The sequence below is a fragment of the Grampus griseus genome (assembly GCF_964374135.1).
Source record: "Grampus griseus genome assembly, chromosome: 1".
Taxonomy (NCBI): Eukaryota; Metazoa; Chordata; class Mammalia; order Artiodactyla; family Delphinidae; genus Grampus; species Grampus griseus.
In genome coordinates, this window is record NC_139017.1 from 75,275,116 (window position 1) to 75,298,082 (window position 22,967).

The 22,967-nt window shown below is 49.3% G+C and overlaps 2 protein-coding genes across 3 annotated transcripts; both read right to left on the bottom strand.

Moving 5' to 3' along the window:
* Positions 1–646: 646 nt before the first annotated feature.
* ECM1 (extracellular matrix protein 1) lies at positions 647–6,757 on the bottom strand. The gene is made up of 10 exons (XM_082652415.1): positions 6,588–6,757; positions 5,268–5,330; positions 5,086–5,187; positions 4,903–4,980; positions 4,728–4,808; positions 3,033–3,355; positions 2,390–2,764; positions 1,655–1,875; positions 1,398–1,485; positions 647–970 (listed from the first exon to the last, which is right to left on the bottom strand). The coding sequence occupies exons 1-10, from the start codon at positions 6,655–6,657 to the stop codon at positions 740–742; spliced, it is 1,632 nt and encodes a 543-aa protein (XP_082508541.1). The 5' UTR covers positions 6,658–6,757; the 3' UTR covers positions 647–739.
* A 491-nt stretch (positions 6,758–7,248) lies between these two features.
* TARS2 (threonyl-tRNA synthetase 2, mitochondrial) lies at positions 7,249–18,487 on the bottom strand. Of its 2 annotated transcripts, XM_082660578.1 has the most exons (18): positions 18,365–18,487; positions 17,838–18,034; positions 17,400–17,523; positions 16,598–16,722; positions 15,698–15,815; positions 15,515–15,579; positions 15,182–15,260; positions 13,857–14,003; positions 13,568–13,666; positions 13,047–13,264; positions 12,406–12,568; positions 12,051–12,188; positions 11,791–11,868; positions 9,769–9,869; positions 9,455–9,556; positions 9,208–9,280; positions 8,613–8,727; positions 7,249–7,614 (listed from the first exon to the last, which is right to left on the bottom strand). In XM_082660578.1, exons 1-18 carry the CDS (start codon positions 18,428–18,430, stop codon positions 7,466–7,468), a joined length of 2,157 nt encoding a protein of 718 aa, XP_082516704.1. In that variant the 5' UTR covers positions 18,431–18,487; the 3' UTR covers positions 7,249–7,465. The 2 variants fall into 2 exon arrangements, with proteins under 2 accessions (XP_082516704.1, XP_082516705.1); XM_082660579.1 differs by lacking the exons at positions 17,838–18,034; positions 18,365–18,487 and having other exon boundaries at positions 15,698–15,888; positions 17,400–17,522.
* Between the last annotated feature and the right edge of the window lie 4,480 nt (positions 18,488–22,967).

A 22,967-nucleotide genomic window follows, 5' to 3' on the forward strand; every position in this document is an offset into this window, starting at 1 on the left:
ATGAGTCGCCCCTTCGCCTGGTCCGTACCTGCCTCTTGTACCCTCTACTTCTCCTGGAGAAGCTCCGACCTCACCCCTGCAGAGGCCTTCCCTGGTGCACCCCTACTGCCCCCAGCCCTACTCCCAGCTCTGGCCCGGTTATCAAGTGCTCTGAGCATACTGGCGCTCTGGCAGCCCTGTACCACAACACTAATCACACCTGCTAGGTTCCTGGAATGTGAGCAACCTGAAGGAAGGAACTGTATGGTTTCCGAATGTGTATCCCGCAGTCTAGCACGGTGCACGTCGACGGTTCAATCAATGTACACGGAATGAATAAACACACGGACTCCACGGATCAGAGTGAAGATTAAAAGTGTCAGGCAGGACTGTGCATTTCGGGGGCTCACCAAAGACATGAATCATATCTTTTTCACTTCTGAATCCTGATAGCCAGCTAACAAAGTGACATTCCTTTTAAATGTGTGAATAAATTCAAGATGACAAATACTGAAGTTAAACCATTTAGTTTTGGTCCCGACAAAGCCTGTGGAAAGACTTCAGCTCAGTTAGTGGGGGTGGGGCAGTGGGCCTCAGGGGCCAGACACTGAAGAAAATCGGGCAGGCTTAGGAGGGTGTGTTTGTGTGAGACAACAGACACAATGAGGCCAAATCCAAGAGGTGTTTACTGTAACGAGTATTCCAGGAGGGTGGGATGGGGTCCCCCAATCTGATCCTCCAAGGCTCTGTCTGCGGTGGCTCACTCTTCCTTGGGCTCAGAGGTGGGGCTGATATTTGTTCCCCAAGTTGGGCCCTGCTCCCTCTGGTCCTTGGCACCCCTAATGTCTCCAGCCACTAGAGCCACATTCCTCAGATAATTAGTGTTGAAGCAGTTGATCTGTTCATCCCCAGGACTCAGTTTACAGCAGAAGGCAGAGTCTCGCCAGAAGTTACGTCGGGGACCACACAGGTCATCAATAAAGGCTGATTTCTGATGAAGGAGTAAAGCAGACATGATAGGGGAGGAAGGTTGTCAGAGGTCAGGCCTGGTTACTTGGATGTCCGAAGTCCCCCTTCCCTCAGTTTCTACTGCTCTCTCCCTAGATCCCTTCTGGGGCTCAGAGAGAGTACAAGGCTGCCTTCCACAGCTAGACTCCTTGTGATGGACAGATGTGAACATCTGGAAATGCCAGAAGCTAGAGGCCCAGAGAAGGCATAATAGGCACTTAGAGATGGGGAGCAGGTCAGGTCAGGAGTGAAGACTCCTGGAACCAAGAAAAAAGATCTCCCCAGTAGTCCTCATTATTTCTGTGGGCTGGTTTGAGGTACTAAAAGAAGGGGTATCCTGCAGTTCCAGCCCTCTCTCTCCCCTCCTCTGCGTTCCCCTGGAGACTATGACCCCCTGCCCTCACACTCACCTCCTCCTCAGCACAGCAGGCCTGCTCTGGAAACGGCAGGTCACAGCAGCGGGCAGTCACTTTCTGGATCAGCCCAGGAATCTGCTTACTATGTTGGTGGGAAACAGGTAGGGGTCAGGGTCTTTGGGTGTCTCCAGGCATCAAAATGGTGCTTGCAGACCATGATTTTGCTTTTCCCAAGAGTGCCCCAGAGGGTGCCCCAAAAGGGAGGTTTTGGAGAAGGGAAAAGAGTTGGGGAAGAACTGGGCAAGACTCACTGCTTGGTGAAAACCCTTTGATTTCCACAGAGATGACTCATGAAGTTGGGGGTGATTCGGCTGAGGTCCAGGGTCAAGATGTCCCGGTCATAGTTGGGATAGGGAGCCTGCCGGGCAAAGCACTCATCTCGGGCAGGGCTAGGAGGGTAGTGGCAACACGAGTAGTGGTGGGTATTTGTAGCCTTTTCCTGATCACAGTAGCCATCAAGGGTATCCTTCCACTGTGGGCCAGAGAAAGGAAAATCAGAAGCCTGGACACTTGGCCCTCCTGACCCGCTGCTTCCCTCACTGCCCTACGCTATGAGATGAGGGACTTTCAGCCCCAGGTGCCAAAAGGGAAGGGCAAAGAACCAGAGGGCAAGGAGGCAGCTGTGGATGTATGGGATTGGGAAGGTGGAAGGGTAGAAGAACAGATGAGGTTCGGAGCTGGCCACAGGAGATGTGCTGGAATGGTAGACAGAGAGGGTCAGGTGAGGCCAGAGCTGGACAGATGGATGGCAGACAGGTACACGTGTAGGGTATTGGGTGGACGAGGCCAGGAGTGCAGGATGAAAGTGCACGATGAACAAACTCAGACAAAGAACACAGTGGATGCACGGACATTCACAAGCAGATGAATGGGCAGACATGCTCACAGGGGGTAGGTACATGGATGACAAATAGGCTGGTGGGATCAGAGGTCAGAGACAGGAGGGCAGGCAGACAGGCTCTCAGGATGCTGGGATGCCCACTTACGGCCTTCCATGTACAGGTGTGGTTGTTCCCCTGCCGGCAGCAGTGCTGGAACTCCCCCTCCAGCTGGGTCAGAGCCTGCAGCTGCCTTTGGATGGGGTCAGTAGCTGGGAGGTTGCGTGGCACACAGCAGAAGCGTCTTAGGTGGCAGATGTTCTTGATATTGTCCAGTGTGGGTAGCCCAGGGGGAAAAGGCAGCTCAGGACCCGAGGAAATACCAGGCTGGTGGCTGGGGCAGGCCTGGAGCTGGTAGTGTGGCCGGGGAGCTTCGTCTTGGAAGCAGGAGAATCGAGCCTCCCCCTGACGTTTGCAGCACAAATGGGGTCGGGTCTTAACAGAAAACTCGGCCTCACAGAACCGGGTCATTGCGTCCTCCCACTAGAGCAAGAGGAGTAGATCAGCCTGGTAGCCCACTCTCCACATACCTGTTTTCCTCCCAGACTCCAAAAAGGACCCTGGGTATGCAGATAATAAAGAGGCAGAGGCTGTCCTCTGCTCTTCTGGCACAATGAGGAGGCCCAAGGTAGGGCCAATGAAAGGGACCTGAGGTTCCTGCATACCCAGGCCTAGGCCTCTAGTCCTTGAAACACACACATACTGTCTGGGGGTTAAAGGACATCCCCAGGATCAAGAGCCCAACCCTTACCGTGACTTTCGCACAGTCCAAGCGGTTTGTGTAGCTGTGACAGCGGCAGCAGCGGGAATATCCAGTCTCCAGGAAATTGAGGGTCTCACCCTGACGAACAAGGTGGGAAAAGCCAGTCTGTGGCAGGTTCCAAGGGCCGTACACCACATGCTGACGATTAGGAAGGCAGATCTGGTCCAGATTGTCCGGAGAAGGCCGCCCAGGGGGGAAGCCATCCAGCCGGTGGCCCCAGCCACCTTGGTGTCGGCCCTGTTGGCAGCGCTGGGCTGGATTCGAAGACTCAGGCTCTGGGGGGCTGTGGTCCATGAAGGGAGCCAGCTTTTCTAGAATGGGGAGAACAGAGTGGGAAGGGGGAACATGCAGAGGGATAGAGAAAGGCTGGATTGAGTTGGGAGGATTGAAAGAAGTTGGGGTTGAGGAGAATGTGTTGGGAGGATATAGAGGAAAAGGGGACAAATGAATTCGTGGCTCTTAACTTCAGAATGACTGACCAAAAGGAAGAGACCTGAGTCATGAAAGGTGTCACCCTTATAGCTCCCTGACCCCGAATCACGCCTGCTCCCTTTGCTGCTTCCCAAGGCTCAGAATACCTGCTCCCCCACCCCACTACCCCGACCAGGGTCTGAGCATTAAAGCTGGGGGATGAACAGACTAAAGCTGTCACTCACTCACTCTCTGCTTAGATTGGAAGGTCATCTCCTCTTGATAAAGGAAAGATGGGTCTACTGGGGTAGAAGGAGATGCGTAAAACAACATTCATGTTGGGACGGGCATCTCTAGAAGACAGGCCAGTTCCCATTCATAAAAAGTAACTCAATAGGGCTTCCCTGGTGGCGCAGCGGTTGAGAGTCTGCCTGCCGATGCAGCGGACACGGGTTCGTGCCCCGGTCCGGGAAGATCCCACATGCCGCGGAGCGGCTGGGCCCATGAGCCATGGCCGCTGAGCCTGCGCGTCCGGAGCCTGTGCTCCACAATGGGAGAGGCCACAACAGTGAGAGGCCCACTTCAAATAAAATAAATAAATTAATTAATTAATTAAAAAAAATAAAATAAAAAAAGTAACTCAATAGAGGGACTTTCCTGGTGGTCCAGTGGTAAAGAATCCGCCTTCCAATGCAGGGGACGCGGGTTCGATCCCTGGTCAGGGAACTAAGATCCCACATGCCACAGGGCAACTAAACCTGCATGCCACAACTACTGAGCTCGCACACCTCAACTAGAGAGCCCACGCATTCTGGAACCTGCGCACCACAACTACAGAGCCCATGTGCCCTGGAGCCTATGCGCCACAACTAGAAAAGAGAAAAAAACCCGCATGCCACAACTAGAGAGAAACCTGCATGCCGCAACGAAAGATCCCACATGCCTCAACAGAGATCCTGCGTGCTGCAACAAAGACCCAACGCAGCCCAAAAATCAATCAATAAATAAAATTAAAAAAAAAAGAAATAGCATATGCTTTAAAAAAAAAAGGAACTCAATAGAGAAGTGAAAATAAATGCTACTTTTGTGTCATGTAATCTTATAATTTTATAAAATAGGTAGTATTTCCCCAATTTTACAAATAAAGAAACTAAGGCTTAGAGAGGTAACTTACCCAAGGTTATTACACAGCTAGTAAGTGGCAGAAGCCCCAAAGCCCATGCTGTCAGCCACGGGTAGGCAGGAGGGTAAAGAGGGGAAGGAGTCACTTACCTTCCTTCTGTTCAATAGGGACCTGGGGAGGGGACAGCTCTTCTTGTAGGGGGACGGCCTCTTGAGGGAGAGGTGGATCCCCTGCAAGATAGGGGTGAGGACACAAAAGAGCAAGGCTCAGGCTGATGTCAGCAAGATGTAGTGGGTGGGAGTGAGGGAAAGGGCAAGCACTCACCTTTCTTTTCCACAGGGAGTTGGGGAGGGGGCAGCTCCTCTTGGACAGGGATGGCTTTCTGAGATGGAGATGGCTGTACTACAGAAAGCGGAGTGTGTAAGTAGCCCACTCCTTCTTCCCCTCCCATTCTGAAGATCAGGAAGTAAGTCAGACTAGAAACCTAGAGGTGCAACTGAGACTTACCTTCACTCTGTCCTTCAAAGTGAGGGCTATGCTGAGAGGTGTCGGGGTGATCCATGGGGAGAGCTCTGGTCAGAGGTGGGGAAGGGGGTGCAGCATAGCCAACTACCGGCAAGAAGGGAGATGGTCAGAGCCTACATTTCCTCCTGGAACCCCAATCTCATGCCACTCCCCCAAACTCTTACCTTCTTGAAAGGGGTGGGTGAGGTGCACTGGCCCCAGCTCCCTCTGCCCTGAAGCCTTGCCGCCTGGAAGAAGAAGGGTGAGTCAGGGGTGGTTTCCCTTTCCTGGCCCTGAGCATGGGAAGGGGAGGCAGTAGAGGTTAAGAGTTTAGAAAAGATGACCAAGACACCAGAAGCCTCTCTGTACTGCTCCTGCCCCATGTCCCCTAAGCCACCCCCCAAACACACCTGGTCAAGGCCGATTGGGTGTGATAATCTGACAGCCTCACCTCTACCATGCTCAAAGCCTTGGGTCTCCCAAGTCCAGGCCTAAAGGGAGTGTGACACATGGGGCTGGGGAGGAAGGCCTTAATCTTGTGTCAGTGTCTTTCCCTTACAGCTTCTGGGCTCTCTCCACAGTCCAGACCTTGAACTGGCTGGAGCCTCACCTGCCCATCTCCTCCACCCTCCTGCCTACCACAGGCCCTTTAAACATCTTTGGGCCTTCTGGTAAGGAGCCCACGCAGAAGTTGAAGTGCCTCCCCTTCAGCCAGTCTCAGATCCCCCTTAGTTCAGGTCTCAATTTAGGACCTGGGAAACTGGGATGGTTCAGGACTCCTGAGGCAATATGGAGAGCCCACGCATTCTGGAACCTGCACACCACAACTACAGAGCCCATGTGCCCTGGAGCCTATGCGCCACAACTAGAAAAGAGAAAGGCATGTAAGAGAAAGCCACAGGGAAAGTAATCACCTGTAGCTGATCTGCAGTCACAAAAGACCAGGACCTGGGAAGAACAAGACAGGGCCTTCCAGATAGATTAGATCTATGACCCTCATGCAATAGTTTCCCACAGTAATGTTTTGTTTGGCATCCAAGCAGATAACGTGTGTGTGAGCTAGAGAGTGGCTGTGCCTGGTCCCCTGTAGATGGATGATGCCCTCTCTTCTCCTAACCAGGTAGGGAGCCAGTCAAGGCTCTCTGGGTCAGTAGACTGGTTTTGAGCAGCCTGGGAGCTCCTCCTCTTCTCACTTCTGGCTAATAGGTGCCACATATACATCAGGCCCCTCACTCTGTGAATCCATCCATCCCCGCAGTTCTCCGTTTGACTCCAATATGTGTTTCTTGGCAGCGATCTCTAGCAACTCCTTTCTTTCTGTACCCCTGCTCCCCTCCCTGGTTAAAGGCTCCAGTGCCTAGGCTCACCACAGGCCTGCTCAGAAAAAGGCAGCCAAATGGGGCATCCTTTTGCTGGTGGTGACCCATCTGGGATGGCTGGACCCAGGCCCCAGGCCCATGCTGGCCAGGCCCCCTTTCCAAGTGCTGGCTCTGACCCCAACTCACCTCCCTTAGAGGCTGCAGAAGCAACAGCTAAACAGGCCAAGACCAAGGCTGCTCTGGACGTGGTCCCCATCCTGGGGCAAGGACTGGTCAGCGGCCACCCAAGTAGGTCCTCTCAGGCAGATCTGATTTGAAGAGCTGGGCTTCTGGAAACCTGCTTCTCCAGTTGCTGTCACTGCTGTTGTGAACTTCAGGGCTGGTTCCTTCTCCTCTTTATAGTCTATCTGGGGATAGCTACCGCCCTCCTCAGCATCCGGCCATGACTCAGTCCCAGCTGCTCCTCCTCTGGCAGACACTCCTCCCACACACCCTGAAGGCTCCTGACAGGATTGAGAACAATGGTGAACCCAACCCCAAGAGAAACTGATTCTGAGAATCCTGGAGCAAGAGAGGTCTGAGACTTTGTTTTGTGCCTCAATTTCTCCATTTGGCCTTCTTTGGAGAATGGATCTGACAACCTGCTGAATTGGGGCTGGGGAAACAGGGCACTGAGGAGTTTAGACAGGGGAACAGGACAGCTATCCTAGGGAGCTCCCCGACCAGTGAGAGCCATGGGCTGCCCCTTTTCAATTACCCCAACCCCCTAGGACAAAAGAGTGGGAGACAGAGTCAAACTCCCTTTTATGTCCCCATCAGGAGTCAGAGATGAAGACACATTCCCAGTAGCTTCAAGTTTATTATTTTTAGTTTCACTCTCCTCACATCCAAACAGCTACAGCTTCCCCCAGACCAAATCTCTTTTCATGAGAGCAGATTCATGCCTCCACACGAGTTCTGAGGGGTCTGGGGGACTTCAGACTCTTGGCAGTTAGGTTGGGCCCCTCCGTGTTAAGGGGGCCTGATAGCTCCTACAGGTCTTTGCCACATCTATACACAAAAGCTCAGAAAATTTCTTCAGCATTTGGGACCCTGGTGTTCTGTAGCTCCAGTAGCCGCTGTACAGCCTCGGCCAAGTCCCATTCCCCAAGTCGACGATTATCTCGAGTCCGAATGTTCACTGTTCTCTTACTCTGCTCTTTCTGGCCAACCACTGCAGAAAGAGGGGAGGTTTGCGAATCTCAGGGCAAATTTATCCAGAGGATATCTCCTTTTGCTATGCAGAAATTTAAGAGACCGAAATCTTTGGGAAGAGCAGAGCTCAGACATGGTTCCGGGAAAGGATATATTTAGCTATCTCTTGCTCTCCAGTTCCCTGGTCATCCTGAGGAGATAAAGAAATATTCCAGACATTCTCTTACATGCCTTATCACTTCCACTCAGGATCCCAGGGGTCAGAGATAGTAGGGTCAGCCAAAGAAAGACAAACAGATCAAGAAGCAGATCCAGAGAGAGAGAGAAAAAGAGAGAAAGAGAGAGAGAGAGAGAGAGAGAGAGAGAGGGAGAGAGAGAGAGCACGCACGTGTGTGTGTGTGTGTGTGTGTGTGTGTGTGTGTGTGTGCGTGCTTTAGAGAAAGGGGAGGGTGGCAGGGTGGATGACACACGTGCAAGTCCAAGGGATCACGGGCAGCTTGCTCCAAGGCTGGCAGGATGAGTGGATGTGTAAAACTAGAGAACCAGGTAATCTGGCTGAGACATTCCTACTCCTTGTCTTCAAGACAGAGCTCTGAACCTTGGAAAATGAAAAAAAGGAGCAAGGTAGGCCTAGACTATTTTTCTTAAGGCCTTTCTCCTCATCCCTTAGGGCTGACTCTATCTAGGTCTAGAATAAGCAAAGCTAACTAATTAACGCCTTCTTAACCCTTCCTGTTCCTTTCTGATGCTCCCTTGGCTAATTACTAACAGACACCAAGAGCTAGGGCGGGGGTCAGAAGAAAACTGTTCTGAGGGTCAGAGGTGCTGGTCAGGGGGTGAAGGAGCCTAGAGTCCAAATGGCTCAGGAGTTCTGAATCCTGGCTCCTGCCCAGCTCAGGTAATGAGCTGCAATTTACCCAAATATGCGGATGACCAAACGTAGTAGACAGGGAAGAACAACATACAGGCCGAGTGGAAGAGTGCAAGGCTCTGAGGGCTGTGCTAACCCGGTCTTACCGAACTGAAAATTGTAGTGGGCAAGCTGAGCCCGGCGGATCCTCCGGCCGAGGGTCAGTCCGGAGTCAGCATCCAGGTCGCCAACCAGTCCTGCAGCTTGCAGGCTCCGCTGTGCCTGGGGTAGAGGATCATTGACAGGAACCTGATTTAACGGAAGGCTGAGGAGCTAGAACAGTCTGATGCCAGTTTTCCCCAAGCTCCCCCATCTGCCCCTCCTTCCTTTGCCTCAAGGCTCTCCAGTTCTCAGGGACAAACCCTCCTCACTCTCTACACTGAGGCCTCTCCCCAGCCCCACAGCCTCCTTGTCGGCCTCCTCCTGGAGCCAGGCCTCCCTGGACGCTGCCTGTTTCTAGACACCACTCTACCCAACCAGCTGCTCGACTCTGGTACTGTCCATATCCTTACTTCTCTCTAGAAAGGAAAAATAAAACAAACATTTCTCCAAGGCCCCTTTTGTGCCAAGTGCTCAGTTGTCAGCAATCAACATTTATTATTTGAGTGCAGTCTTGTGATTCCAAGTGCCATGCCCCTTTCACTACCCCATGTGGCCTCTGCTACCCACTGCTCGTCCCCATCCTCACCCCCAACTCCTCACCTCCCTGGCATATTCCTCTTGCTCAGTCCCCACAGGTATGACCACCACCTGGAATGGTGACAGCCATAGTGGCCTGAATGAGAGAACAGAGGAAGGCAAATTATTTATCCTGGCTCAGACCCCAAGTGTGGATGCAGGGAGCAGATTCTAGAAGGAAACAGAAGTGGAGTCTGAAGGGAGCCAGGATGTGGAGCACGCACTACCTGGCTTGAGGGCCAGAACAGGAACCGGGAGTCAGAGGTCTCACCATTTTCCCCCGCAGCTTTCCGCCAGCACTCCCAACATCCTTTCCACAGAACCTAGCACTGCTCGATGAATGAGGACTGGACGCTCCAGGGCCCCCGCCTGCCTTGGAGGGAAAGGGGGGGGGGAATGGATGGAATGGAAAAGTGTCACACAATGTGCACCCAAGATCACCTTCCAGTTTCCAAGAATCTTCAGCCCTGGCAAGGGAAGGTGTGGAGGATGTGGTTTAGTTTTTAGGGTCAAAGGCAGAAGGGGAAGTTGTTCTCCACCTATTCCACGGGCCAAGGGAAAAGGGGACAGGACAAGGTTCTGTACCCCTTGTACTGGAGGTCAAATCTCAGGGGCAGCTGGAAGTCAAGCTGGATTGTCCCACACTGATGGGGCCGACCCAGGGCATCGCGGAGGTGCACGTCAATCTGGAGGAGACAGAAGGGAGGACATGAAAGAAACCAGAACCAGTATCCTCCATTATGCGTGCCACTTCCTTCTACCTAGCCACATCCCAGGCTGTGTGGAGAGACGTGTCACCCAGCTGCATCGTGCTGCAGACTCTGGCGGTGGCTCTTTCCACTTAATAGTGGTATATTATTAGGGAACATCAACATTCACATGAACGGCCCACCCTCACCCTGGCCTCTCAATTCCCTGAGTTCCTCATCTCAGAGACCTTCATCCGCACCCACACTATGGCTACATCCTTCATGTTGTCATCGCCCAGAATGGCTGCACCTCTGAAACAGTCCATCAGACACCTGCTCTGATTACTATCTCTTGTCCTTCCAGCTCTGACAATTATTCCTATTAATGGCTCTTCAATCTCTCGGCTCCTTAACTCCTCATTTTTCTTCCCATTCACAGGCCTCTCAGCCTCTCCCACCCCTGTTTCTTTCCCCATGCAGCTGTAACCACTCTCCCTGGTTCCCTGGTATCACTGTTCTTCTGTCACATCCACATGACAAAACCCCACCCTGGTGGCACCCTAGCATCCCACCTCCTTGGCCCTGGAACAGAAATGCCCAGTGCTGCCCAACACGCCACACACCACACAGACGCAAAAACAGCAACTGATGCAAGTCGCTGTTGTGAACCTCAATTGAACCCTTGCTGCTGCCTGCAATCCTCTGGCTGCCCTAATCAGCTCTGCATCCTGTTCTCCTCAAGGATTTTCAAGCTTTCTCCTCTCTTCCCATCTTCAACCCCCACACCGACAACTCTTCTATTCTCCACTCCTATCTCAGCAAATGATCCTGCCTCCCATCTCATGGAGAATTCTGATAGTTGGTATCATGAGATGGGAAAATGTCTCAACTTCTGTCACCACACCTATAAATATCCTGGCACCTACCCCCAAGCCTTTCCTTCTACCCCCTAAACAACAGCACAGGTGCTTCTTTCTGTGAAGGGCTCTGGATCCCAACCCTCAAGACTCCCCAGAAACTTTCCTCTACTGAAACCCCTTCTACAACTTCGACTTCTCCCTGACCCAAACAGGCTCCCTCTCATCACGGCATTTAAACGTTCTCAAGTCTCTCCCTTCATCAACATCTCTTTGGATCTGCCAGCTACTCTCCTTTGCCTTTGTAAGAGCCAATGTTCTTGGAAGTGTTAGGTTCATTCATTCACTTCTGACTCCACATCCAGTCCCCACTTTACTGAAAAATGGACCCTCAAAACCTAACAGCCTTTTCACTAAATCCAGCGGACACTTTACAGTCCTTTTTCCCCGACTTCTTTCACCTCTTCCAATTTGCCATGTGAGTTTTTACTCTTCGCCCCAGCCTCTGCCTACAACGTTCCCTCCCTTTTTTTTTTTTTTCCCTGTACGCGGGCCTCTCACTGTTGTGGCCTCTCCCGTTGCGGAGCACAGGCTCTGGACGCGCAGGCTCAGTGGCCATGGCTCACGGGCCTAGCCGCTCTGCGGCATGTGGGATCTTCCCGGACCGGGGCACAAACCCGTGTCCCCTGCATCGGCAGGCGGACTCTCAACCACTGCGCCACCAGGGAAGCCCCCAACATTCCCTCCTGAAGCACCTTTTTACTTGGCCAACGATTACCTTTCAGATCGGAAAGAGATTCCTATGGGAAGCCTTTTCTGACCCTCCTGAGTAACGTGCCCCCTTAGTACCTACACAGCACTGATCCCACGGTGCTGAAACACCTTATTTACCTCTCAGAGCCCTCACCAGACCTAAGTTCCATGAGAGCGGGAGATGTACTGCTCTTCTTTATATCTTACACAAATTTAAAAACATTCCTTCGTATCTATTAAACAGTTAATAAAACAAAACAAAACAAAAAAAGGAATAAATAAGACTCTAACCACGGTCCCCAGCTTACCTTAGGCCCATAGAAGGCACCATCTCCAGGGTTGAGGTCCCAGGGTTCTCCAAATTCTTCTAGGGCCTGTTGAAGGACCTTTAGAGGAAAGGATACAAGAGAGGAATATGTCATCTTAAACTTTATGAGCAACAGATCCCTCTAGTCCCCAACAGTGACCCTCTCAGCATACGCCTCTACCAGGGACCCTGATTCCCATCTCCCCTCTCCTTCCATCAGAGACTGGTTTATCTGCCTCTGCTTCCCTACCACCTGCTCACCTGCTCAGCCTGGTCCCAAAGGCAAGGCTCTCCCAGGAAGCCAGATGGCCGGGTAGACAGTGCCAAGCGGAAGGAGAACCCAAGGACAGTGTAGACAGAGCGGAGGAAATCAAGACAGCCTCGGATCTCTGCTTCCAGCTGGGGGAATAAGGGCAGATGAGCTGTGTGCTAGCTAGAGCTCTGGGGTGGTGGTAGTTTGGGGAAAAGAGGGCAAAAACATAAAGGAAAGGTTGCGATAGAATGTAGCTAAATTATCATATATAAAGAGGGCAACTGAGAGTCAGGAATGTTGGCAGTTCACAAGGAGAATGAAAGGCGGCTCAGAAAGGCTTTGGTGGAGCTGGGGAAGGGCCACCTGATCAGGTGCACAGAAGATGTGAGCGTCATCTTGCTGGAAGCGCCGTAGCCGGGTCAGTCCCCCCAGACTGCCAGAGGCCTCGGCCCGGTGCAAGGCCCCGAAGTCGGCCAGTCGCAGGGGCAGCTCTCGCCAGGATCTGGGCCGGTGGGCGAACATCAGGCTGAGGTTGGGGTGGGGAGGAGTCAGGGCCGCAGGGAAAACTAGCCCCTGAAGACTTCTCCTCCGCCCAGGCTGCTTGCTTCCCTTCTCTGCACCATCAGCTAACGTGCTCTCCAGCCTCGGCATGCCTGAGTCCTGTCAATCCCACTCATCACAATCTGGGCCCTGCCTGGTTCAAAAGTGAATCGCAGTAACAACAATAACAGACATCACTTACTGTGCCCCTGTTCTGTGACAGGCACTGAACTGAAAGAAGAACCTCAGGCAGCAACTCCAAACCCTTGATATTACACATGAGGAGACTGAGGCTTAGGGAGGTGCAATGATTTTTCCAAATTCACATAGGGAGCTAGAGGGCAGATTCAAGACTCAAATCAAGTGTTCCAATACGATTCCAAGTTTTCTACAACTTAGTACTTAGTAACCAGGTGCCTAGCCCTAGCCCTGGGAGGACCCAGGTCTCCTGGATCCCAGCTCACCAGTGCGCAGGGCAGTTCATGGGCTTGAGGGCAAGCGTGCCTGTGGGATGGCTGGTAGAGTGGTCACTCTGGGAGCCGGCATGGCTGTCAGAGCCTGGGGGCTGCAGGGCAAACATGTCTTCCCGGTAATGCTCCCAGTGCCCTGACAGTTCCCAGAGTTTCGTAGAAAACAGCGTGGGGGTTTTCACTTCTGAGAAACCACGGCGGGTGTACTCGGCCTAGAGAGGAGGGTACAGACATGGAAGGCCAGAGTGACTAGGGGGAGAGGAAGCAGGATGGCAGCTGTGTGATTCTTCTGGGCTCTCAGGTCATGCTGAACACAGCTACAACCTAGTAAGCACCATCCTCCCTCACTATGCTCCTCACTATAGACCACACATTTCTAGGCCCTTGATAAAAGTCACTAGCACTTTACAATATTTATGTTTAAACTTCTAATCCCCCTCTTTTAAACACATGGCTTCTTCTAGGCCCTCAGTCCCTCCCCAGTCTTCCTTCCCCTGAACATGGGTCCTCCTTACCCTGATAAAAGCCACGAGTACATTATACACCCTTGTCCCTCGAGGCAGGAAGAAGCAGCTCCCGGGGCTCAGTTCATGGAAGAAGAAGAGCTCCTGTTCCTGGAGTCGGGAACGGCAACGGTCACTTCAACGGGGAAGCGGGGGCTTGGGAACCCAGAAGAGATAACTGACCAAGCTGCTCAGTCTGCGGGATTCCGAATCTGCTCTCAACTTCACAGTCAGGTTCCTTCATCTCTCTCCAACCCTCATCATCACCCCCACCCTGCCCCCATTTTCCCAGTCTCTGTACCTTCCCAATGCGCCGGTGGTCCCGTAACTCTGCTTCCTCCCTCCACTCTTCCCAGGCCCTCAGCTCCTCTGCAGTGGGGAAGGAAATCCCTGACACTCTCTGCAGTGTCTCTGGGGTGCCGGAAAACCTCCATAAGGATGATGAGTTCTGTGGGAGGACAAAGGGAGTCAAAGGGAAGATGAGGACAACCCCTCTTTCAATCCTCATATGATACTCTGAGCATAAGCATCACAGGTATGACAACGATCCCATCTCATCTCTGTCTCTACTCTTCCCACCATCACCACCAGGAGGATGGCCCCTGCCACCCTCCAGACACCCCCTGTCATGTATATCACCCCGGAGGTGCCTGAGCCTTGATTTCTACATATGTCCTGCTGAATTCTAACCTTACCCTGCCACCTCTTTTTGTCCCCATTCTCACTACCACTGCCCTACCAGCACCCGTGTACTTTGTTCCTTTCCCTTCTAATCAATGACTGCTCAGGGAAGTAACCCTAAGTTCTGGTCAAATATTAGTCTATCCATCCCCTTATCAATCTCCCATACCGCTGCTAGAAAACTCAGTCTCCCACACTAGGTCCTGTTCCTGGATCCATGAAATTCAAATGCCTCTGCTTGTTCTTTCCTTGAACAATTGTATGGTACTAATAAGAAACAGCCTGCATTTTATAGCACTTTTAACTTTTCCTCAAACACTTTCTCTTGCGTTAGTTGGTTTTGTCTCTATGATGTGGATTTACTGGTAGGACAGGAATCAACAGCTTCATTTTATAGATGGGGAAAATGGGTAAAGAAATTTACCCAAGGCCGTATACTTCATCAGTGGCAGAGACAGGACTAAGAACAGATGCCTAAGTTTTCAGTCCAGGGCGTTTTGCTCTGCACATCTGCCTCTCCCCTCTCTCTCTGCTCCTATTCCGACTAATAGCTCACCTTGCCCAGGAGCAATATTTTCAGAAAGGGCAGGCCTTTGACTTAAGAGTATTCTCTCTGTGGCTGTCAAATGGTGTTCCACACTGGCTCTCTCCACAGGCGCCTTCCCTACATGACCGTGTCCAGCCTGTTCATGCCCTCCCTCGCCATCTCCCTTAGTGCTAATGTCTGACTATGGACTCGGAATTGGCTTCTGGGCCCTGGCAGGGTGTCCAGTATCTGTCATCAGATGGAGATTTCTAAAAGGCAGGGACAAAGTTTCTATTTCTGGATTGCCCCCCTTAGCTATCAGAGCAGAAAAGGGGTTGACAGAGAGGATCACCTTCCCATTCCCCAGCTCACTCCAGGGAAAACAGTAATCTCAACCTAACCCAGCCCTCACAACTGACCGATAGCAGCTTCAGGCCTCCAATCTGTCCAGTATGCCGAAGGTGGGGGCCTCTGCACAGATCAACCAACATACCACACCTGGGAGAAAGAAGGGGACAGTTAGTGACTTCCAGATTCTTGAGCTTCTAGGATTCTCCCTCTAGGGTATTTAGCTGACAGAAAGAGACATAAAGAACTATTCCACAGAGAAAACAATGGGAGATAAAAATCAATTCCCATTTCTTTTTTGGGAGCAACAGATTACCTTCTATCTTCTTTCCCTTATCCCATTTCTGGCCTTCTTTAGTGCATCCCCACCTCTCCCTGTTTTCCTCAATCTTGACAGCTCTCACCCATATACTGTTGCCGTTGGACCTGTCACTTTCTCCTCGATCAGGTTAAGCTTAAAGGGGTTATCCTGGAAGAAGGGAAGAGTGAAGACAAGTCTTTATTCCCACGAATAAGTCCTGAGCGAGAGCCATTCCTTCCCTCACGTCTCTAGATTATCCTCCTAAACTTGTGTGTCTCCACTCCACCTTGAAGAGCTGCCGAAGCTGATCCTGGGAAGCCTCTAGTCTCCGGAAGGGCTGAGCAGCAGCTGCAAGTTCCTGACAAATCCGTTCCAAAACAGGCAGCTCTGAGCCCTTGATTGTCCTGGAAAGATGAGGGTTGGTTGGCTTCCATCCTCTAAGGAGCATCACCTGGGTGTTGGTCATGGGATGAAATCCTGCCTTCCAAAAACATCTAAAATTATTGGCAAAGACAAACAGACTAGGGGAAAACAAATAGGAAATCAGGTACAAAGTTTACAGCTGGAGCAAAAGCTCTTTGTACGAAATTAAATGTTGTGTGCAGGCAATCTGGATAAAGAAAACTAGAGCAACAGTAATGAGGGATGAAGTAAAAGTTGAAGAATTCATAAAAGCTAGAGAAGGTAAGTTTCAAGCTGATTTAGAAAAGGAAAGACATGGACTAGTGGAGAAAGTGGTACCTATGTCACAGTTGAGGCATGGAGGGACCCGCCCCTAGCTTTCTTTCTCCTCCAAACTGAACATGCCTGAGGCCCCAGAAAAAGGCCTCAGAAAACACCCCAGGAAAGAGGTACAAACTTTCAGTTATAAGATGAATAAGGTCTGAAAAACTAACGTATAGCATGGTGACTATAGTCGATAAATTCTGTATTGCATAAGTGAAATTTGCTAAGAGCCCACCTTAAGCATTCTCACACACACACAAAGAAGCATGTGATAATTAACTCGATTGTGGGAATCCTTTCACAATGTATACATGCATCAAATCACCATGTGTACACTTTATATTACAATTTTATTTATCAACTATAGCTTAAAAAAACAGAAAAATAAAGTAAAATATGGTGAAATCTTTGAAAAAGAAACCACCCCAGAATCATTCTCCTCCTTCCTTGCACTACTCACCGTTCCTTTCCAAGGAAGAAATCATGGTAAAAGCCACATCCTGTGCTTGGACCTTGACAGAGAACAGCACCTAGAAGTTGTTCAGCTGCTGCCCCCAGGACATGGGTACTAGAGTGCCAGAATACCTGGGTTCACAAGAAAGGAGTTCATGAGTTCATAACCTTCTCCTTTAGCCCCTAGCTCTCGGACCCTCTCCTCAGAGAAGCTGGCATGAAACTAGTATGAATAACTATCACAAAATGGGGAACCTGACTTTGGGGTGACCACTAAATAGTAAAAAGTAAAATGAAAACAAAAACAACTGAATAGAAAAGAAAGAAGGCCACTAGAAGCAACGCACAGAAGAGAGTAAGCCTCACTCCTCAGTGCTTCCGGTTCTAGAGCATAGTAGGAGGCTAGTCAGTTTTCATGCCATCCAAGCTGACATGAAAAAGTGGAGAGGAGGCCAGGTGATGTGCTCGGTTGTGCAAGCCACATTAAAATTAAATACATGCTACAGATGACTTATAATGCATGTCTCAAGAGTTGGAGGGCTAACGTGGCATATTATCCTCTATTTTCAACTTTATATCTCTCCCTTTCACTAGCACAATGATCACTGCTTAACAGATCCAGGCTAAGTAAAAACTTTCACCCTAAGTTTCCAGCTTAGCCAGGAATAATCAAGACAAGCAATCTGCGGTAGGCCTCCCTCCCAACTGCAAATGGAGAAACTGAGGCAAAAGAAATAAATGCTAGAAGTGCCCACTTAAACATCTCTTCGTTTAGTAGCCACTGTATCCCTGATAAGGAAGAAACTTACTGCTTTCCCCTCTGCAGAATCGAACGTCAGAAATCTGAGGTCAGAATCTGTCTCTAAGGGCCGCTCCAGATCATAAGGTTCTCCATTCACTTGAGCAGCCACTGCAGTATCTGCCAGTTTAGAACTTCAGCAGTGGGGGATGGGGAAAAAGAGAAAAACAAGGTTACCATCCAAAGGGGTAGAGAGGGACTAATCTCTTAGCAACTCCAAACTTGAAAGGGGAAATGTGTTACCAGAGCAACAGAACCTATCCTTGTTTTCCCCCATGCATAATAGAGGAAGGGCAGAGACTATGAAACTAATGCAGATTAAAAGGGATCAGCAGGAAAAGCTGTCTTGATGGGAATGGAATAAACATACAGAGCTCTTTCCCTGCTCAAATCGAGAAAGTACAGAGATAGAAGGATTATCCTGGTACGTACAGAATGGGCCTGATACCTGATCTGCTGGGCTAGTTGGTAAGGGGTTGTGTTCCATGCCACAGCATCCACTTTCTGGCCTCCAGGAAGTGATATCTTGATAGTCCGGTGTTCCTTCCGTGCCAGGCTTGCTAACCTCTTTACCTGAGCAGTCCATAGCTGCTCAAAAAGGCCAAGCCGCTCTACCAACCAGTGTGGAGGGGTCGGCACAGCTGCCTGGAGGGAAAGATGTTAGGAGGTAACACATGTCCCACCATTCCTTCCTGGGATTGGGGACAGTGGGAAATTAGAACATTTATGTGGCCGTGGTCCTAATCTCTAGTATTTAAAAGGACTGGGTGATAACGGGTCCTAGGCTGGGAGCCCTAGGCCCCGCCGCAGGCTGCTGACCCTAGGAAAAAGATGGCGCATCTAAGGGCTACAGTAGCCGGGTCTGGAGACGCAGGGCGGGAGTAGAGGGGGGTCAGGCTGGGTTGAGAGCCTACACTTTGGGGTTCCGCTGGGCTGGGTCCAATGTGGTTCGGAATCTTTGGGTACCTCACGCACCATGTGCAGCCCGCAGGCTTGTAACCCTGGGATCCGAAGCCGCCGCCACCTCTGACACAGCCCCATTTTCCTTCAGACCCGTCCTACATCCTCAAATAAATGATCGCCGCTTCTCCATCGCCAGATTCCTCATTGGCTTCCGGCCCAGCAATGTCCATGCCTATTGGTTACTACAGCCGCCACTCCAGTCTGGGACCACCTCCAGGAACTCCGAAGAGGTACACCCCACACAGCGAGAGCAGCGTTGCGGCTGGTTCCGGCTGACCGGAAGACCTAAACTGTTACACATATGGGCAATTCAGAGACCTGCAGTTTCAGACCAAAGTAGCAATAAGATATCCTGCGGCTTTGAGGGCAGGGGCAGGAAAATTCTCCAGAGTGCGAGCGGGAGAAAACAGATTAGAAAGGGTAGTTATTTTCTTTTAACCATTTTCTTTTACGTAGTCTCCACTGGCAGGTAGGTAACAGGTAAAAGCATAGACTTTGGGACAAGACCTAGTGTAAATCCTGGATCGCTATGTAATTTTGGGTAAATTAATTTCTAATAAGCTTCAATTTTCTTATCTATAAAATGGGAATAATAATAGTTATCATTCTGAATTGTTGAGGTTAATTTTATGTAAATCGCCTAATACACTGCATGGTACACAGTAATGGGCAACAATAGCTACAAGCTATGAGAACAAATGAATATAACCACTTTGGGGCTAGAGCGAAAAATCTGCAGAGGGCACTCCTTGGAGTCCCTTCATACTCATCGTGCTTAAATAGGGACCTTAGAAACCTCTTAATCTTACAGATGAGGAATTTAAGGTCAGAGAAGGTAAGTGGTTTAAGGCCAAACAGTAAGCACTGACGCTGGATTCTGAATCCACATCTTGTATTCTTCTACCACACCAGACTTTCTCTGGTAATAGAGTTTACTCCAATGCAACTCCCTCTTCACTTCAGAAAGAAGTGCCTGACCCTAGAATCTTAGCTCTCTGCTTCCTACACAAGACCTTTGCCACTCATTCCCATCCTAGCTCTCAACTTCCTTTATCCCTTCTCTTCCCTCTCCCTGCTATATCCAGAACACAGTACTAGGTATATTTGATTTGTTTTACACAATAAAAATTGAAGCACAACCAGATATGTAGTAAAGTATGAGGGGAAATGGATTTGGGGACAGCTGTGAGTTTCTCAGTAATTCCCATTAGTCCCCTCACCTGGGGGTGGGGCTGGTTGGAGTTGGTTCTCAAGTTTCCAATGGTGATGTTATCAAGGATTGTGGAGGAAAAGCTGTCAGAGAAAGATGTTTAATCTAAGTTTCCAGAGGTTCTGAGAGAGGCAGCAGTTGATCTGAGTCACAGGCACCACCCTGGATCTTGGCTCCGTCTTCTGGTATGTTACACACCCTGAAATACAAAAAGAAATAAACAAGACTGTGGAAGAGGAAGATTACTTTGTGTGTGTGTGTGTGTGTGTGTGTGTGTGGTTGGGAAAAGGTAGGGAGAATTTTTAAATGGCATTCAGAAAGTGTGACAAACTTTACCCATGGCTCTGCACCAAAAGGGACAGGGGAGTGTTACATTGCAGGCAACAAATTGGTAGCTGCTCAATAAATAATTATTGACTTAAGAATACACCAATCACTGTACTGACTCAAAAGTCCAAAGTATTCATATACTGATACACACCTTCTTCAATCATTCTACTTTGTAAGGATAGTAGAGGGATGGTGGAATAAGTAGATTACAGTTATGGTAGCTCCCGGCACTCATCTCTCAAACATTTACTGACTGCTTACTGTGTGCAGTGCACTGAGCTGAGTGCTCAGGAGGTGCCAATGAATCAACTACTATATCATCACGTATGTAACCTGTTTTGCAGTGGAGGGAGGAAGGAAGGGATGTCAAGTTATTCCATTCCTCCCTGTGTGGCAAGCAAGCCAGCAAGCAAGCAGGCAAAAGCAAGCTAGCTAAGGCCAACGCATTAAGCACTGGTCCTTCACAGTGATTCTGATCTATGACTAGCATGTCTCAGCCTCGGAATTTTACTATGTGCGAAGTACCATGCTTCACTATCTCATTGAACTCCTAGAACCCCGACAAGTAAGTAGCTCTTCTTACGCTCCCTTTAAAACATTGAAAATGACTCTCAGGCAAGTCAAGCTGCAGTCCGTCTGAAACCAAGGCCTGTGTTCTGCCATACTATGCTGTCTCTCAGGGACCAGGATAATCATAATGCATCATGTTTGGTAGCACAGCTTTTTGTCTCTCCAGGGTACACTTCTAGGAGCCTCTGGGGCCTAAGAGGTCTTTAATATAGGGTGGAGAAAAAGGTCCAATAGAAAGCCAAGAAAAGAGGCAAAGAGGCATCTTACCAAATATCCTCTACCACACTAAGGTTAAGGAAAAAGAAGAGTTTAGGAAATAATGGCAGAAGATTTCACAGAAGTCTAGGGAAAAGGGAATCCTCAGTAAAGGGTATACTGGACCCTTAATTTTGGGAAATTCTCAGCTTTACTCCACTTTTAGAATAGACATCCTGTTAGCTAAAGCTTTGGTTGAGGAGGTACTGCTTTTATAATGTTAAACTATTTGTAAGAATTCTCTCCATTGAAGGTAAAGTACATTTCCCACTTGTTATCAGGATCAACACATTACCTCCAAATCTTAGTTTTTAGAAGCAAAATTTCCCTGCACCAAAGAAATTTTAAAAGATATTGGAGGTAAAAGAGAGAAATGTAAAAAGGTAAAATACATAAAGAAAGGTTTACATCATTGCCACCAAATGCTTTTGAGGCCCAAAGAACTAGCCAAGTGGTTAAGCCTACAGTAGGTACTGTGGGGAGTTTAGGTTAAAAAAAATTTTTTTTTCTTTAGTAATGAAGATCTAGGACGCAGCCAAACTTTAACTTTGCTTTAAAGATGCTACAAAGAGAAAGTCCAGCCAAGTTTGCTGAATAAATCAAGAGGGGGAAGCTTCCTACCCAGAGCATGGGGATAAATTGAACTTTGAAGACAAAACCTTTGGCTCACCTAAAAATCTCTACTAACATTTCCCTTTCCCAAGACATTTCTTGAGCCTGAGAAACAAGGAAACAGCCACCTCCACCCTGCCTTTTAAATGACCCTGGTTGGTCAGGTCAAGACCAACGGAAAAATATGAAGTCTCCCAAACACAGGAGTCAGTGCCAACTTGTTTGATACTGAAGTAAAAAAAAACCAAAGCAAAGAGCAAAGTACTCTGAAAGAAGGCCCTAGCTACATCTACGGAAGATTACATACAACTATGGCCCACTACCCAAAAAACCAAGATTTCAAATTAATACTTCCTTAATCTCTACTGCCTTTGACAATGATTGGCTACCTAGGAAATGGGACCTTAAGTATTGCCTCATGTGGATGCAAAGGATTCCTAGCCAGGGGAGGAGAAAACAGAAGGAACTGGATGCTGCCCATCTTCTTTCTACCCATTCCAACTGAAATACTCCAAGAAAAAAAATGTAGGAAGTTTCAAGTCTTATCTCCTTCCCACAAATTATGTGGCAAAGGACTTAATTCTCAAAAAGAAGGGGATCCAATGGGGAAGGGAAAGGAGGTAATGTGGTTGGAACATCTAATTTGCTAGGAACCTCAGCAGATCCAGGGCGTACTGGTTTAGCCAACACCCTTTTAAGTCAGACACAAACAACTGCAGCCTGTATTTGTTCTCTCTGTTGGCACTGCTCACTAGCCCCTCCACCCATATCTGTGTTCTCAACGTTTGACTCTTGCCACAGTGATAACAAAGGGAAAGGACAGGAAAAAAATAAAATAGAACCGTAAGGTAACTGTAATATCAGTTTCTAGATAGATCTCAGCCTTCTTATCCCCTTCCCCTCAAACTTGTAACTAAGCATTAAAGGTTTCTTCTGTCCTCCCCCAGCAGTTCGTCAGAAATTGATATTTAATTCTACATTGCACTTGCTCCTTTCCTTTAAGGCATTATGTGCTTCTTTCTACTTCTACGTGGGGGGAGAACAGGATGTTTACTTAGGAGCCATCTCACTTATGGGTATCCCTCTTGCAGCTTTGTCTGTGCAGACTCAATGAGTTATTACTCAGCAATTGTAAACAGCAGCTGACCGGACTTGTCCATACGGTTACTCATAAACAAGTATGAGAAACGCCTCAATACCCTAAAACCTACTCAGATAGTGTTTATGTTATTCTCTCTACATACATGAGGGGGTAACTCATTCCTTCTATACCATATTGGCTTAAATAGAACAATTTTGGGGAAGTTATGTATTTTCAACATGCTCAGAAAGGCCGATGAGGAATTCTAAAAGCTGTTGCTTCCTTGGGGTGAAGACAGGAATCAGGAGGGCAAGTCAAGGTCCCAACTGGGGACCAGGAAGTAAGGGTGAGCCAGATTCCAGAAGCAGCTGGCATAGTGGTACACCCTACCTGCTGGGCGTGTTCCTAGGCTATTTCCAAAGTGTCTGGTGACACATCTGTAGCTTCACGTATTCAAGGCTGCTATTTAGAGCATTCTACCCTGCCAGTGACCCAGCCTGGTCCAGACGCAGCAACTCTCTTTAACCCTTAAGCCAACATTCGATTTATTAAGCCTC